The 16,351-nt window shown below is 43.6% G+C and overlaps 2 protein-coding genes across 3 annotated transcripts in view; both read right to left on the bottom strand.

The window, feature by feature from the left end:
• Positions 1 to 1,803, bottom strand: part of Tmod1 (tropomodulin 1) — a 76,668-nt gene extending 74,865 nt beyond the window's left edge. The window contains exon 1 of the mRNA XM_026414728.2: positions 1,710 to 1,803. The gene's annotated coding sequence lies outside the window, so the exon portion shown is untranslated. The remainder of the gene's footprint in view (positions 1 to 1,709) is intronic.
• Positions 1,804 to 5,597: 3,794 nt separating this feature from the next.
• The window catches only part of Tdrd7 (tudor domain containing 7), a 67,167-nt gene continuing 56,413 nt past the window's right edge, over positions 5,598 to 16,351 (bottom strand). For both annotated transcript variants that reach the window (XM_026379699.2, XM_026379700.2), the window contains 2 exons: positions 13,354 to 13,514; positions 5,598 to 6,013 (listed from right to left, as the gene is read on the bottom strand). In XM_026379699.2, coding sequence (XP_026235484.2) covers positions 5,793 to 6,013; positions 13,354 to 13,514 — 382 coding nt within the window. In that variant the 3' untranslated portion in view covers positions 5,598 to 5,792. The remainder of the gene's footprint in view (positions 6,014 to 13,353; positions 13,515 to 16,351) is intronic.

Raw genomic sequence — 16,351 nt, 5'->3', positions numbered from 1 at the left:
AGAGAGAACACACTAAAGGGATGGTGCTCCTTGTTTTTCATCTCTCTGCTTATTGTGCGGCTTGAATTGATGAGAACCTTGCTATATGGCTCTATTTCTCCTTAATTATTTTACCTCTGAGGCTTTGAGATGGTTATGGAGAAAATGTAATAGAGGCATTAGGAACAAAACTGAGCCTTCTAGGGTGACAGCACCATTGCTCTAGCAAAGGAAAGTCCTGTTCAGTAGCAGATCACAAAAGAGGGGCATAGACTAGGTGCTCAGAGGCTCCCAAGACCTGCTTGCACAGCGGGAAGGGTCAGAAAGAGATGGGGGAAAAACAGGCGGAGTCTGCAGACCTGCTGTTCAGCAGCGTGACCTTCAGCAGGGGGCTCTGAGGCGCTTGGGGACAAGATGGCCGTCACCTGGGGAGAAAGATGGAACCCTCGGGGTGCTCTGAGGTCTTAGCACCTGGGTTCAGGGGCGGGCTGTGTGATGTGGACACCTAATAGCTTAGGCCAAGTGGTTTTCAAGAGTCTGAGCGGGCAAAGATGAGCACTTCAAAGAGGGTCGATAACGGAAGTGGTGGGTGGGCAAGAGGAGGGAGCGGTGCAGCTCAGAGGGCATGTCATAGGTGTTTTACAGACGGGGAAACTGAGGCCAGGGAGCTCTGGACTGGAACCCTTGGCCCTGCCCAGTTCACTGGGTCTAAAGCTGTATGGGTCCCTTGCTGTTTTGCAAGGCGATGGCTACCCAGCGGACAGTAAGCACCCCCGGGGTGCACTTCCCGGGAGTGTATGACACAGGGTATTGGAGGGCTCTAGTGGGTTCCAGAATACACCCGATTCGGGGATCCACCAGTCTCTGAGTTCTGCAACCCCTCCTCATGTGGGCGGCTGTGTCCAGCGTGTCCCAGGCCTGGAGCTGGTGAACAGGTGGTGGGAGCGCAGGCGGTCACGAACCCGCCCCGCCGCTCTCACCGCCCGCGCTCCTAGCTCCATTGCGGGGACCTAACCTCTCTCTGCAAACCCGGAAAGCGAGGTCCAGAGAAGGGTAGGACCCTACCCTGGCCACTCGTAGCGAGGGGGCTCCTGCCTCCAGGCTGATTCCCGCTCCGCCCGGCTGCGTAAAGCGCGTGTGGTGGTGCTTTAAACCTTACCATCTCCCGCAGTTTGGGAAACTTTTCCTGCCACAGGCCGGCTCAGCGCGAACCCGGGATCCGCGTCCCCGGAGCCTCGTGCTCCCACTCCCGCCCCCAGACTCTCCGCGGGTGGAGGAGGCCGCGCCCCGGGGCCCGGCTCGGTGGGCACCTGCACCCAGCAGCGCGCCCCGCGGGCGCTCAGGCCGGCAGCACAGGAGACCAGCGGCGGCGGGGAGTCCGTTCCACCAGGACCCCGGCCCCCGGCGCTGCTCTGCCAGAGCCCCCGGCTCTTTCTGGCGTTTACAGGCGCGGCTCAGAGTGCGGGCGCCCTGGCCGGGGCCATGCGCGCCAGGCGGCTGGGACCGGAGCGCCGGGGGAGCGGAGCGCGGGGCGCCGGACCCCGACACCCGGGCTCCCCAGTCCCGATGGCAATCCGAGGCGGCAGCTATTTATAGAGAGAGCCACGCTCAGTCTCTCTTGGCGGCGGCGGCGACAGCTGAATATTTTGCCCAGATATGGCTGGGGCCCCGGCGCGGGGGCAGGGAGCCCCGCAAGCACGAGAGGGACCCTAGGAGGGTGGGGGGCTTACCGGGACGCGGAGCGGCGAGGACGGCGCGGGCGCGGGCGGCGGCGGGGCGAGCGGAGCGCGGGGCTGGACGAGCTGGGGCGGGCGGGCGCTGAGGGCTCCAGGGGGTGGGAGCCAGGGGCGGGCCCGGCTCCGCGCTGTCACCGCGCCCCGCCCCGCCCGCCGCCCTCCCCACCCCCAACTCGGGGTCGCCCGAGCTCAGCGCAAGGTCCCGGGCGGAGAACGACACCCGCTGGGTGGGAGCTCAGGGCAAAAAAAAAAAAAAAGGCTTGGAAGCCGGCTCCGCAGCCGAGGGAATGTGTTATCTGCCCTTTCCCACTTACCCCAGGAAGTTTAAGCGATGTAGAGTTGTTTGGAAAAAGGTGGGCAGATTTTTAATTCCCTCGGGGTCTAGAATTTTTAAGAGGTCCTCACAGTGGATGGAGCAAGGCCAGCCCATCGGCTGCCGCACCTTCTCCTTGCATTGAAGTAGCGATCTATCCCATCTTAGCAGCCCAGCTAGGTCTGGCAGGAGCCCAGGCTTTAATAACTATCATTTGGTGAACGTGTAATTCCAGCACAGAAACGAATAGCATTCTCTCCACTCTACTGAGAGAATAGAGCGTCCAACGAACGTCTTAAAATAACCACCACAAAAAGTCCCACTTTCTCAAAAGGCTGTGTTTTCCAGAACAAACCACCTAAACCCAAACAGAAATTTTAAGTATTATAATAAACAAAACAAATGGCTCATACAAAGGAATTTGTAGGGATGTGGGGACACATCTCCATTTGGATTATTATGGAAAAGTTTTTGAAGGAGGAAACCCTAATAAAATAAGCTCTTTAATCCTGGTATAAAGATTACTAATGAAACACTTTAAAAAACATTTAAAAATATTTTCACAAAGATGTATTTCTATATTATAAAACTCACAGGTATAAGACTCTTTTCAAGGCGTATGTGCCATATATTTTAAAATAAAGCAGTGATTTAATATTTCAGATTATTTAAACATTTTTGTTGTGGTCTCAAACATATAAGAGCACACAACATAAATGTGCTTCCTGATCTTTCTTTCCTATTCTCTCCTCTTTTTTAATACTGAGCTACATCCTCACACCTTTTGATTTTTCTAGACAGGGTCTCCTAAATTGCTGAGGCTGGCCTTTGAACTTTTGATCTTCCTGCCTCAGCCTCCTGAGTTGCTGGGATTACAGGTGTGCACCATCTGGCCTGGCTATTTCCTGACTTTTAAAGGCATGAACATTTGTGCAAACCAATCCTCAGTCAGGACATGTCAGAAGCCCAGAAACCAGCCTGTTGCTTCTTGGTCTTAGCTTCCTTCCAAAGATGCTCAACTTCTTGACCCTTAGGGTAATCTATCCTGATTTCCTGAGCCTCTACAATTTGTTTCTATTTGCTCAACTCTGTGAGATAAATCCATGATGTTTCACGTACCTGTAATTTGTTCTTATTGCTGTGGAGTTTTCCATCATATGAATATACCATTAGTTGAAAAAAATGTATTTTACTATTAAGGAACATCGAGTCCTGTAACTACTATGAAAAGTGTTACTGTTAACATTTTTTGCCAGTATATTCTGCACCAGCGCACACACTGCTGTTGGAAGTACAGGGTTGCAGAGTATGACCAACCTTAACTTTAGAAGAGAGAAGCCTGAACTCTTCCAAAGTTCTGTTTTACACAGCAGTTTTACATCTTCAATACCACTGAGGAAAATTGAAACAGTCATTCTGGTCCATGAGTAATGGTATCTAGTTGAGGTTCCAGCTTGCCTTCCCCGTGGCCTTTTTATATGGTCAGCTGGATTTCCTCCTTTGTGAGGTATTTGTTCAAATGTATTCTTCTGAATAGTTGTATTGAACATTCAGTATACTTCTCAGGGGGGGATATTCCTCTACTCTGCTTTGCTATCTCACCTTCTTAACAATGTCTTTTCAGGAAAGGTGCTCTTAGTTTTAATACAATGAATCAATCTTTTTTCCTTATTGGTAGTACTTTGTGTGTTCCATTTAAGAATTCTTTCCTAGACCTGAATTTTGAAGGTGTTTTTCTGTCTTAGCTTTCACTGTTTAGGTTTTCAATCCACCTGGAACTGACTTAGGAATATGGTATGAGGGAGAGGCCAAGTAATTTATCAAACTGTCCTAGCACCAGATTAATTTTACACTTACATCAGCAACTAATTGATTTTAAAAATGGAAACATTTTCTAAAGTCAGTGAAGTAGAAACCACTTCTTCCTTACTTGTAGACATTTGAGAATTTTTGCCTTTTTTTGGGGGGGGGTAGGAAAAGAGACCATTATAAAAAAATCCACACTATTTTATTTCACTTAAACATCAGAATTTTAAAATTTCATCATAAATATTTTAATCAATTGGCATAATACTCTTGATTTTGAACCACTTTAATTGTAAATATTAAATGTTTTTTTTAAAGCTACAGATAATTTCTACTGTTATCTTGTCTCTACTTTTCTGTTTTTGTTTTCTCAAGTAAAAACTTTCTCGAGTAAACACCAATGACTTTAAGAGTGGTTATCTCCAGCCTGGTTTTCTCCCCTTAAATTCACCCCATATTTCTAATAGTTTGTATGTATCTTCACACAGAGATCTGTTGGTTTAAATTCAGTCTGTGCAAAACCAAAGTATTAATCTTCCATTCAAACTGGGTAAGGATCATCACCCTAGTCCTTAAGACCTGACTTCACTTTTTCTTATCTTCTTACCTATGCTAACTAAATTAAATTTAAATATTTTTTCCTTCATTCCCATCACATTTTTTTTCTTTTTTCTTCTGGTGCTGGGTATTGGACCCCAGGGCTTCCTGCATGCTAGGCAAGCGCAATAGCACTGAGCTACCTTAGCAGTCTCCATTGCTCCACTCAGTCTGGGGCCTCTCCACTCCATCTTTACATCAGGGTTAAAGCCCCTGTATCTACTCATCAGTTAGCAAGCATATAACAAGTGCCTGCCTAGGGAAGATGCCATTCTGTCCATTGTCAATGACACAGTGTGTGCTGGAGTCCATCATCTAGGGCCATAAGAGCCATATAGGTGCCTCCCTTCCTAACTCCACATCCAGTGATGTCACATTATTAGCCAGAAAACAACAATGGTGGGAGTATAGACAGCAAGCAAACCGTCTGACAATAGAAATCAAGACTCATCTTCTCACCAGCCAGACCAGCTGTCAAACCTATACAGAGAACTGCTGGATAAAGAGATGACTAAGCCTGTCCCTCCCCTCCCTGAGGTGGTGGGTACAGATAACTAGTTGTGTACCGTGAAGTGCACTGAGATATGGGAACCAGGAGAGTATTATGGAGTAGAAAGTGGTACCAGGGAGGGCTTGTGGTCCGCGTGGGGGTCAAGCATGGAAAACAGATGGGGAGAATGAGCTGCAGGTTGTGGGAATAAAAAAACACGGTTTGAGGGTAGCGAGTCTTGCTGTAGAACGTCAGCAGTCCTGGATGAAAATGCGTGAGGTTAGGTTCCAGATAAAGGTTCAATGTGGCTGAAGCAGGATGTGTGGACAAGTCTGGGCAGGGGCTGTGGAAGGCCTGTCCTTGGGTCTGGATTCTGTGGACAATGAGAAGCCACTGAAGCTCTGGAGTCAAGGGTGTGTGCTAGTTTGCCTGGTCTGTGACAGTGCTGATATGCTAATGAGTCAGGACAAATCTTCACATGCTTTGGGATACACCACCATATCAGGGTACGGTCAAGTCATAAAATTCTGTTTAACTGGAGAGGAATTCAGCATTGCAAGAAGACAGGAACAGAAAAGGAAACTTTCACCTTATGATCATAAAGCCTAGAAATTACAAGGTAGTCAGTTTTTATATTGATAAACATTTTTATTCTAATATTATAGTAATAATTCAAGTGCAATTTTCTTTGAAAAGTCAACTCTGTTAAAACAAAACTTGTTAAATATCTTTCATCAAACATAAGCATATTCGTTTCAATCCCCCACAACAGTCAGAGCCATGTAGCAGAAATACGATGTTTTTAAAGCCTACTACATTTTGTTATTGCTAAAAAAATCTGAATTAGTCATCAAGGTCTCAGAAGCAGTGATTAATTAACTCTTGAAAGCTCTACCAGATATTGTGACATAAAATCATGAATCCAGGTATCAGTGTCTGGCAGCGATGTGTCCACTAGATAGACCACGACTTTCCGGTCCCAAGGGTTAGCATGTTCAATGACCGTCTGCACCAGTGCCACCAGAGGTTTCTTCTCCACATGATTTCGAAACACCATTGAAGCCTCCTCAGACCACTGGCTGCACTTCACTCCTAGGGGAAAGACAGGGAGAGCAGGGTAGCAGTGAGGTGTCAACGGCCTTTCTTTGATCCATTATCCTGGAAAAACATTCAGTCAATTCCAGAGTAACTTGAGCATCCCAGATTAGACCTGTCTACGCCAGAAGATGGTTGCAGAACAATCATAAACCCGTCCAGCTTATAGTTCTACTCTAGTGGAGCCACTTCTATAAGCCTTTACCTACAAACACGAGTTTACTTTGAGATGCTACTCAGGAGGCTGAGACAGGAGGATCATAAGTTCAAGGCCTTAGCAACTTAGGGAGGCTCTAAGCAACTAAGTGAAACCCTGTCTCAAAATAAAAAATAAAAAGGGCTGAGAATGTGCTTGGTGGTAAAGCACCTCTGGGTTTAATCCCCAGTACCCTCCCCACAAAGATTACACACATTTCCCATACATAAAGTCTATGTAAATTTAAACTAATAATTGACATATCCAGGGGAAATAAACGTCAATGATATTATTAAAATTTTTTTCTAAGTTTTTTTTCCTGATGGACCAAATATAGTTTAAAATAGAAAAGACTGATATCTAATCTATTTATAGTATAGTTTTTAAAAATTATACCCAGCACCATGGAAAAGACCATGCATTCAAAGTGAGGATATGTGTTACTATTCCCAGCTCTTCCTCTATCAAGTGGTATGACCCTAAACAACTTGGCTCCTCTCTCAGGCCTCAGTTCACCTATCACAAAAGAAACTGGTTTGCCAGATGAATTTTAAACCCTGTGCATCTTTAAATCTCTATGACTTTTGAACTTGAGATCAAGTTAGAGATTTCTATGTAAGATCTGAAAATGAAATTGAGATAAGAAAAAATATTTTTCAAGAAACTATTAATATATATTAAGACCACATATATTAGATTAGACAAACTATGAATTATGTCCCAAGGAATGAAAGTCTGGGGGTTTTAGATATAATTTTAGAAGGCTTGTTATCTACATAGCAAGAGGGCTAAAGACTTGGATTATTAAGAATTTCCCACGAGAAGTTTAGAAGTCTCATCGTCATCTTTAGCAGCTCTGACAATTTTTTAGAAGCATGTTATTTAAGAAGGAAAAAGGTAACCCTTTTAGAGCCTGATCAGTAAGATAAGGAATGACCCGATGGTGCGGCTCCTTTACTTTATGATCCAGAAACTGAATGCACACCCAGGCAGTACTGCTGCAAAGGATGTCATGTTGTCCTTAAAGACAGAGTGAAGCCATGACTCATTGGGAGCCTTGGGAGGTAAGCACCCAGGGACCCCTTTTGTGAGTGGGTAAGGGGTTTGGCCCAAGGACCCTAGAGAACCTTGAAGTACTCTCATTTATACACTCAGGATACCCTATGGATTCCACTTAGGTTCCAGAATTATTTGGTTAGAGGGGTATTCCCAAATTTCATAGGGCTTGGGTGGATGTGAATCAAGTCTACCAAAGTAATGACGTCAATGGCCATGTCCCAACAGGTGACTCCAATGAAACTCCCAGTCTACGTCACTCCTCTCTCTAGCGGGTGCCTGCGTCTGAGTAAGAGACACTCCATCACGTCCACTCTAGCTGTTTTCCTCCCTTCAGATGAGTCATCTGATGCTCAGAGTTAAGAGCAAGTCTGTAGGAAGAAAGGCTTAGCAGAGGTGAGCCTAGAAGAGGAACTGGGCTTGGAGATGGGACCCCAGAGCAGCACCGAGTTTCTGTTAAGTGTAAAAGAAACATGCGTTTGTGCAGTTTTAGTCTACAAGGCTGATTTCATCCGCACTTGCTCATCCGACCCACACATTCAGAGACACAAGGAGGAAGGGGATTGACTGTTATGGGGACAGGCTGAGCAGTTAAGGGACCCAAATCCAGGTCTGCTACACCTTACACTCCGAGGAAGAAGCACACAGTAAAACAAGGCGAGCACAGAGAGGCAGACTGCAGGGTCAAGGCTGTGGGCCCTGGGGTGGTACTTCTCTCAGCTGCTCTTTCCTGATCTGCATTATAGTCACAGTAACAGGATTAAGACTCCTAACAGGGAGAATCCAATGAAGTGGCTAACAGAACTTCTGCATTTTGGCTCGGCGTGCAAGAAATTCAGAAGTTATTGTTTCATCTTAACAATAGGTAAAAATGTTAAAAACACTGAAAAGTGGGGTCACAGAGTAGCCTTCTGCCCCCTAAACTGGAGAGACAGGCAGATGCTGTGAGTCACAACTTGCTGGAGCACAAACCAATGACCAAGAGGCAGAATGATGAACAGCTGGAGGCCTGTAGAAAAGTCTGAGAGTTTTCCCTCCAAGAATATGACCTCCTCTCTCCAGGTTCTCACAGTGAATAGCAGAGAAAAGTCCCCTTGGGCTTCTAGTAGGGGGTGGCTCCTAATAAGCCCTGTTCTCAGGAAAAAATGGTTCTAATAGCACGTGACCTGCTGGGGTTCCACTAGAGCCTAATCCACCTGGAGAAGGGAACTGTCCAACTCCTCTCTCCTCTAGCCACCCTACCCCACCTAAGGGGAAACCCTGAGAAGCTCTGGGCAAGTTCACAGTTGGGGCAGAGGCTCACCAGATTCAGCCCTAGCCACGCATGGGACTGCAACCCCCACACCACCTTGCCATGGCATCACCAAAGGCCTGTTTACCAGAGTTCCTTTCCCCAGGACACTGTGTCCACCTTTCACAAGTCATGCCAAAGGCAAAAAGCGCGGTTTGAAGAGTTTGAACAAGCATTAGAATCAGACTCAGATATGACAGGAATGCTGGAAAGATCAGACCAGGAATTTAAAAGAACTATGATTAATATGCTAAGGGCTTTAATGGATGAAGTGGACAGCGTAAGGACACGTGGCTGGGGCTCCGGGTAGCTCAGTGGTTGCTTAATGTGTGTGAGGCCCTGGGTTCCAGCTCCAGCACTCACACCCAAAAAACCTATGCCTCACCCGATGGATGACAGAAAGATGTAAATTTTAAGAAAAAACAAAGAAGAAAAATTAGAGATCAAAAACACTTGGAATGTCCCTGTCCCAACAGGCGACTCCCATGAAACTCCCAGTCTACGTCACTCCTCTCTCTAGTAGGTGCCTGTGTAGACTGGACAAGGCTGAGAAAAAAAATCTTTGTTCTTGAGGATGTGACAATAGAAACTTCCCAAACTTAAAGGCAAAGAGAAAAAGGATGAAATAACCCACAACAGAATATCCAAGAACCAGGGGACAACTACACACGGTGCCACAATGTGTATGACGGGGAACTGAAGGAGAAGAAAGAGAAAGGAATGCAACTATCTGAATAAATGACTGAAAATTTCCTCAAATTAGTGTCACACACCAGACCATAGGTCCAGGAAACTCAGAACACCGAGGAGGCTCAATGTCCTCCCCAAAACATCAAGGCATATCATGTTGAAATTTTAGGAAATCAAAGAGAAAGAGAAATCTCAAAAGAAGGCAGAGGGGAAAACCACCTCACCTACAGAGGAACAAAGAAAAGAATGACATCTACCTTCTCAGAAACCATGCAAGCAAGGAGAGTGAAGTGCTGAGAGAAAGAAACCCACAACCAGAATTCTGTATCCTGTGAGAGTACCCTTCAAGAGTGAAGGAGAGAGGCTGGGTGGAGCTCAGCGGCTGTGCTCGCCTAGCAGGTGAGAGGGCCCAGGTGCAGACTCTGGGACCACCTAAAAAATAAAACCAAGCCAAACCCTAGAAACTGGAGGAGTCTGGTACCAGTAGGCACCTTGGAAGAGATGTTAAAAGAAGCTCTGCAAAGGAAAGGAAAAGTAAACTTGGATCTACATAAAGAAAGGAAAAGCATTAGAGAATGAATAAGTGAAGGTAAGATTTTATTTTTCTTATTCTCCACTGATCTAACAGATAACTGTTTGTTCAAGATAAAAACAACAGCAGCATATTTGGTTATATATGCCTGTACAAATAAGTGAAATGAGTAGCTGCAATAAGGCAAGGACAGGAAGAAGGAACTGTTTGGTTATAAGGTTGTTATTACAAGGTATCTGTACTACCTTTGAGTAGGATAACAATTAAAAGTAGATTTTGGGGGCTGGGGTTGTGGCTCAGCAGTAAAGTGCTCGCCTCACACGTGCGAGACCCCAAGTTCGATCCTCAGCACCACATAAAAATAAATAAGTGAAATAAAGGTATTGTGTCCAACTACACCTAAAAAATAAATATATATAAAAAAGTAGACTTTGGAGTTGGGGATATGGTTCAGTGATAGAGTGTCTGCTTAGCATATGTGAAGCCCTGGGTTCAATTTCCAGCACCAGAGAAAAAAGAAAACAATAGTCCAGTTGGATTACTTGTAAATGTGTACGTCAAACTCTATGGCAACCACTGAAAAAAGTAAAGTAGAGTAAAAGAAATAGGATTGATATATTAAGAAAGGAGAAAAATAGGACCATTTAAAATGCTCAATTAAAATCAAGAAAAGCAGAAAGTGTGGAAGACAAAAATAAGACCAATTATGCCTAACAAGCATGAGGCCCTGGATTCAATCTCTGGTACTATAAACAAACAAACTCAGAACATAGACTACAAATGAAAAAAGTAATAAATATGGTAGGTATCACTCAAACTATATTGATAATCACTTTAAATGTTACTAGTCTAAATACACAAATTAAAAGAGATTATCAGAGTGGATCAAGACACAGACTCACTTATATGTTATCAAAAATAAATCCATTTTAAAGACAATATAAAGAAAAGTAAAGGGCTGGAGAATGATATACTATGCTGATATTAATCGAAAGAAAGCAGAAATAGGTGTAGTGATTTCAGACAGACTGGACTTCAGTGCAAGACAAAGAGAAGCATTACATAATGGTCAAGGGGTCAGTTCTTCAAGAAGACATAACAATCCCTAATGGGCATAAAGCTAACATAAGAATGTCAACACATGAGGCAAAAAAGGACAGGACTGCAAGGAGACACAGATGAATCCAATGTCACAGTCAGACACTGTAACGGCCACCTATCAGAAATGGACAGATCAGCAGGCAGAAAGTCAGTAAGGACACACTGAACTCAACAGCACTATAAATCCACTGACATCTCTAGACTACTTCCTTCTGACTACTAAAAGTGACATCTATTGGCTACTTCTTCCAACAGCAGCAGACTACAATTCTTTCCAAGCACATAGAACATTTACCAAGAAAGACCACATTCTGGGACAGAAAAAACACCTTAACACATTTAAAAGAACAGAAATCACACAATGTCTGCTCTCAGACCACAACAGAGTTAAATTAGACATCAACACAAGAAGACAGCTGGAAAATGCTCAAACACTTGGAGAATGAATAACACATGAGTCAAAAAAATATCAAGAGAAATTTAAAAATATTTTGAGTTAAATGAAAATGAAAATACAGCATATCAGAATTTGTGGGATGCAGCACAAGCAGTGCTTAGAGGGAACTTTATAACATGGGATGCACATACTAGACAAGGAGACAGATCTAAGTGGCTTGCAGAGTCCCTAGCAAGGAGTAAGCACAGGGACCATTAGCAGCCATGCCAGCGATGGGGATGATGGTTTCAAGCACTCATTCCTCACAGGGACTCTGGGCAGCTGGATGATCATGTTTGACAGAATGTGTAATTAGCAAAACTTAAGCATTAAATGTGAAAATGAAACAAGTAACCATTAAATCTGAAAAAGCTACTTAAGAGATTTGAGTCCAAAGCTGACTAACTGGCACCAAGTCATGTGCAAAGCATCATTTTTGCTTTATTTCTCATTATCACAAGAATGTCCTTTGAATTCTAGTAGAGAGAGACAGACAAAATGTCAAATGTTTCAAAATAAGGCAATAAGTAGCTTTCTAACAAATAAGAATCTAAGATATAATTTCTTTCTGAGATCAAATCACTCTGTCCCCGTGATACATATTGGGCTAAGTGGGGCTGAGGACTACAGGCAGTAGCAAAGGGATCAATCAGGATGGCACTGTGTCATGGTCACAATGCCCCCTATCCCAGTGCAGCAGGACATAGAGAGCCAGCTGACTCCCGGTGTCTGCCCTCCTCAGGCCTCCTGGCTTCAAAGTCCTCTGCTGATGCTGACAGGCCTTCGGGTTGAGCTCCGTCCAACAGCTCATGCTCTCTAATGGTGGGAGCTCACTGGGAGCCACCCACATCTCCACTGCTCTCACAAAAGATCAAAGGAGAACCTCATTAGATGGGACTGCGAAGGGGCATCACTGAACAGTTATTAAATCTAGTACACAAATTTGAAGCCAGCCTTGATTTAATTTTTTTTCCAGTGCTGGGGAAGGAGCTCATGCATGCTAGGCAAGTGCTCTGCTACCAAGCCACACCCCCAGCCCTAGCACCTCACATTTTAATGTCAAGAGGCAGGTGTGAATGTGGCAAAATTTCATACTATTGCATGCTGATAGTTGTGATGCAAATTGGAAACTCACTTGGCCATGAAAATGACCCACCAGTGTCTTATGATTATGTAATACTCCACTGGGTAAAGTATAATTTATGCAACAAATAAACTTGTGCAATAATAATAATAATGAAATTGTCTCCATTTGGTTATTAGATTGCTTCAATTGTGTTTTTGTTTTTGCTAGTATATATATCTGCAAAGTTTTTCTTAATATTACAGTAAAAACTGTAAATGACCTAATTATTCAACAATAGGGAAATGTCAGTTCAGTGGAATATTTTACACCTTAAAAATTAATAGCAGGGCCTAGACTCAGCTGGTACATGCATCCCAGCAATGTGGGAGGATCACAAATTTGAGGCCAGCCTTAGCAGGTTAGTGAGATCCTGTCTCAAAATGAAAAAATAATTTAAAAATAAGGGCTAGGGATATAGCTCAGTGGTAAGTGCCCCTGGGTTCACTCCCTAGTGCCAAAAATAAATAAACAAGGACTGTGGTTAAGTGGTAGAATGTGTGCATAGCACACATGAGGCCCCTGGGTTCAATCTCCAGTACTGGGGGGAAAATAATAATGAGCAAAACCATGAAATAACCACCCCCCCAAACTATTAGGGAACAAAATGCTAAAATGAAGAGCAGATTGCAATAATGCACCTGTACTAGGATTGCAGCTTTAAAAATATACTCATGCACGAAACCAGAAACAGAGACTAGGAACGGTAGATATAATGGAAGAACTTGACTAAAAGGTTCATTAAAATTATTTCCACTATGGTCAGGATGTTGTTAGTGTTTAAAAAAAAAATACAGGAAAAAAGCACCAAAAACTCAATGGGCCAATGACTCTGCACTTAACTAAGTACCCAGGACAAAAGGGACAATGTAAGCTACGTTGCAGCAGGAGTTCAGCTTCTCCAGAAATTACCTGCAAGTTGAGCGGTGACTGCCTGGAATGGCAGCTTTCGGAACATGTCCACCAGGGGCTGTACTTTCCTCACGTTGACTAACTCATGCTTGCCGTAGTCCAGCTCGTACACGGAGACCAGTCCATTGGCCAGGATCCCTTTTAAAAGCACCCTGTGCCACCTAGTTGCACATTGAATTAAAAAGAAAACACACACAAAGTCAACAGTGGCTTTAGGGGTAAGTAAACATTTTGTGAGAAAAAGAATAATTAGGGCTGGGTTGTGGCTCAGTGGTAGAGCGCTTGCCTAACATGTGTGAGGCCCTGGGTTCAATCCTCAGCACCACATGAAAATAAAAAAAATAAAGGTATTGTATCCATCTACAACTAAAAATATTAAAAAAGAATAATTAATGTAAGTAATGGTTATCAAAATAGAAGCTATATAATTGTAGAAGTTTTTAAGGCCATTGCTGCTTCTTTTCCCAAAGGTTGGGATTCTTGGCTTTGCCACTGGCTCATCTGATGAAATCTGCTCATTCAGGAGACTCTGCTGGGCCTCACAGAGCTAAGGAGGGACACTGATATATAAACCACCAACCATCCTTAAGCACAATGAAACATGCCATGGAGGACCGTCAGGACAAGACCAGCGATCCCTTCACCCTGGGGAGACAGAGAACAGCCACACATTTGGTATGTAGCCCATGGTCTAGGAGGTGAAAAGAGAGATGCGTGCAGGACCAGATGCAGGTGGAAAATGCTTGAGATGAAAGCACAGATGGCTAGGGAGGGCACGGTGGAAGGGGGTGCGTGTGGGAATGGAGGAGAAAGCCTGAGACCAGAGGCTGGGGAGAGATCAAAAAAGCTTTGAACAAAAACTTGACAATTTTATGCCAGGGGAGGAAACTGAAAACCAAAACCAAGCACAAAACCCAACTCATCCCTAAAATAAAGAACCTGGATGTGGCAAGAGGTTGGGAAACAATAGGAGCCTGGTTTCAGATCTGGAATTCAAGGAACCAAAAAGAAATTCACATGAAAATACTTTTCCCTCCTGGGCATATTGATAAAATGTGAAAAACCTAGACTTGGAGGTTAAAATATGAAGTGCCATTTTGAAGTCCTATACGCTCAATTATATGATTAAGAAGGATTATTTTAAGGAAAGGAACACTCCTTGCTACAGCTGAGATGAAAGTGTCTGTGAAGGTGGTCTCAGTACCTGAATGGTCAGAGAGGGACTCCACCTCAGGTGGAAGGCCCAGTCATTCTCTGGAATGTGTTTGCCAACCCCAAGCCCAGGGAATGGCAGACTTGTTACTGTGACATACTGCTAGGCAGGGGCTGGCCAGCAAACACTTCGAGAAGGGTCTACAAACCACTCAGCTGCCCTCGTAGACAGCAAGAACCTACCAACTTTAAAGCACTCTCTGTGACTGGTGGCCACTGGAGGAGCTCCAAGGAACCTCCAGACAGGTTCAGAGTGTGACAGGCAGTAATGCATGAGTCTCAGTCCCTAGGGCATTACTTGGCATTATAATAACCATCATTTGGAAGATAAGCTCTATTAATAAAAATTTCTGATCAAATTGAAGAGGACATAGTATGTAGAAATGCCAGTTTGGTAAAAGTTGCTAAGTTGTGTGAGTGCAAAAAGAGACAAAAACATTTGATTTTTACCAACAGCATTGTCTTTAAATTGCACAGGGCAATAAGATGGTGGTCTGTATTTTCAGTCCATAAATAAAGAGGTACAGAGCAGTGGGGAGAAAGCCTCAGAAAACAGATGTGATGTATTTCTATTCAGCTTTTGATTCTCAAAACTAGAAGCTTCATAAAGGCTTCTGTTTTGACTAGATCACCAACTTCAGTGCAAGGCATCCCCTAGAGTTTGTTAAAAACACAGATCTGGGGTGATGAAGGAGATCTGTATTTTAAATAGGGCTTCCAGGTGCTTCTTATTGGAATCAATTTGGAAACCACTCTAATAAAAAAAAAATATCTGAAATTCCTAAGTCTTAGCCTATTATAGTTGGGGAAAAGGTATAGAGGTAAATAGTCTTGAGTCTTAAGCAAGATAAACACTCTAACATTTGATACTGTCAGTTCACAAAGCTTTAAAAAAATCTGGATAATCTGTTCTTATTTATAAAACAACACTTGAAACTGGGCACAGTGGCACATGCCTGTAATCCCAGCAGCTCAGGAGGCTGAGACAGGAGAATCACCAGTTCAAAGCCAGCCTCAGCAATGGCAAGGAGCTAAACAACTCAGTGAGACCGTCTCTAAATAAATAAAATACAAAATAGGATGGAGATGTGGCTCAGTGATTGAGTGCCCGAATTGAATCCCTGGTACCGGTACTAAAAACAAAGAGAAAAACAATCCTTGATTATCTGGGAATAACTTAACTAGTTAAAGTCCAAGAGTTCTTGGGCAGAACTGTTCAAACACATAGAGGGTGGGTGGGGAGGCAGAGGGCCCACACTACAGGCCTCCAGTTTATCAGTTCTCCTTCCCTGGTAACCCCTTTCCTCCAAGTAGAACCTCCCTGCCATCATTAATCTGCTCCTCATGATAGTCAACAATGGTTTGTTTTTAAATGTAACTAAATTACTGCAAAGAATTCTGATTAAAGCAAACTTACACAAACTGAATTAAACCCATTTATGCTTATGGTTTGTAAATAACATGACATATGACATAGTAAAAATAATTTTTTGAAGATGAAAACCTTGTGACAAGTAGAGTTGTATGCTTTTCAAAATGATAATTATACTTTTCACTTTTGAGAGTTACAAATTAGGTTTTCTCTCCCATGAAAATGACATTTATACATGACTATGTTTGCTATCTTAAGGAATAAAAGTATTTTATTAATTCTTAAAATTAATACTTAAAAATTTAATTAATATTTTAAAATGCTTAAAAAATAAGCAGTATGACTTTTTAACCTGAGCATGGGGTCCCTCTGTGTGTGTGTGTGTGTGTGTGTGTGTGTGTGTGTGTGCGTGCG

This window comes from Urocitellus parryii, chromosome 4 (assembly GCF_045843805.1).
Source record: "Urocitellus parryii isolate mUroPar1 chromosome 4, mUroPar1.hap1, whole genome shotgun sequence".
In the NCBI taxonomy this organism is placed as follows: Eukaryota; Metazoa; Chordata; class Mammalia; order Rodentia; family Sciuridae; genus Urocitellus; species Urocitellus parryii.
This window is presented reverse-complemented; position numbering and strand designations above follow the sequence as displayed.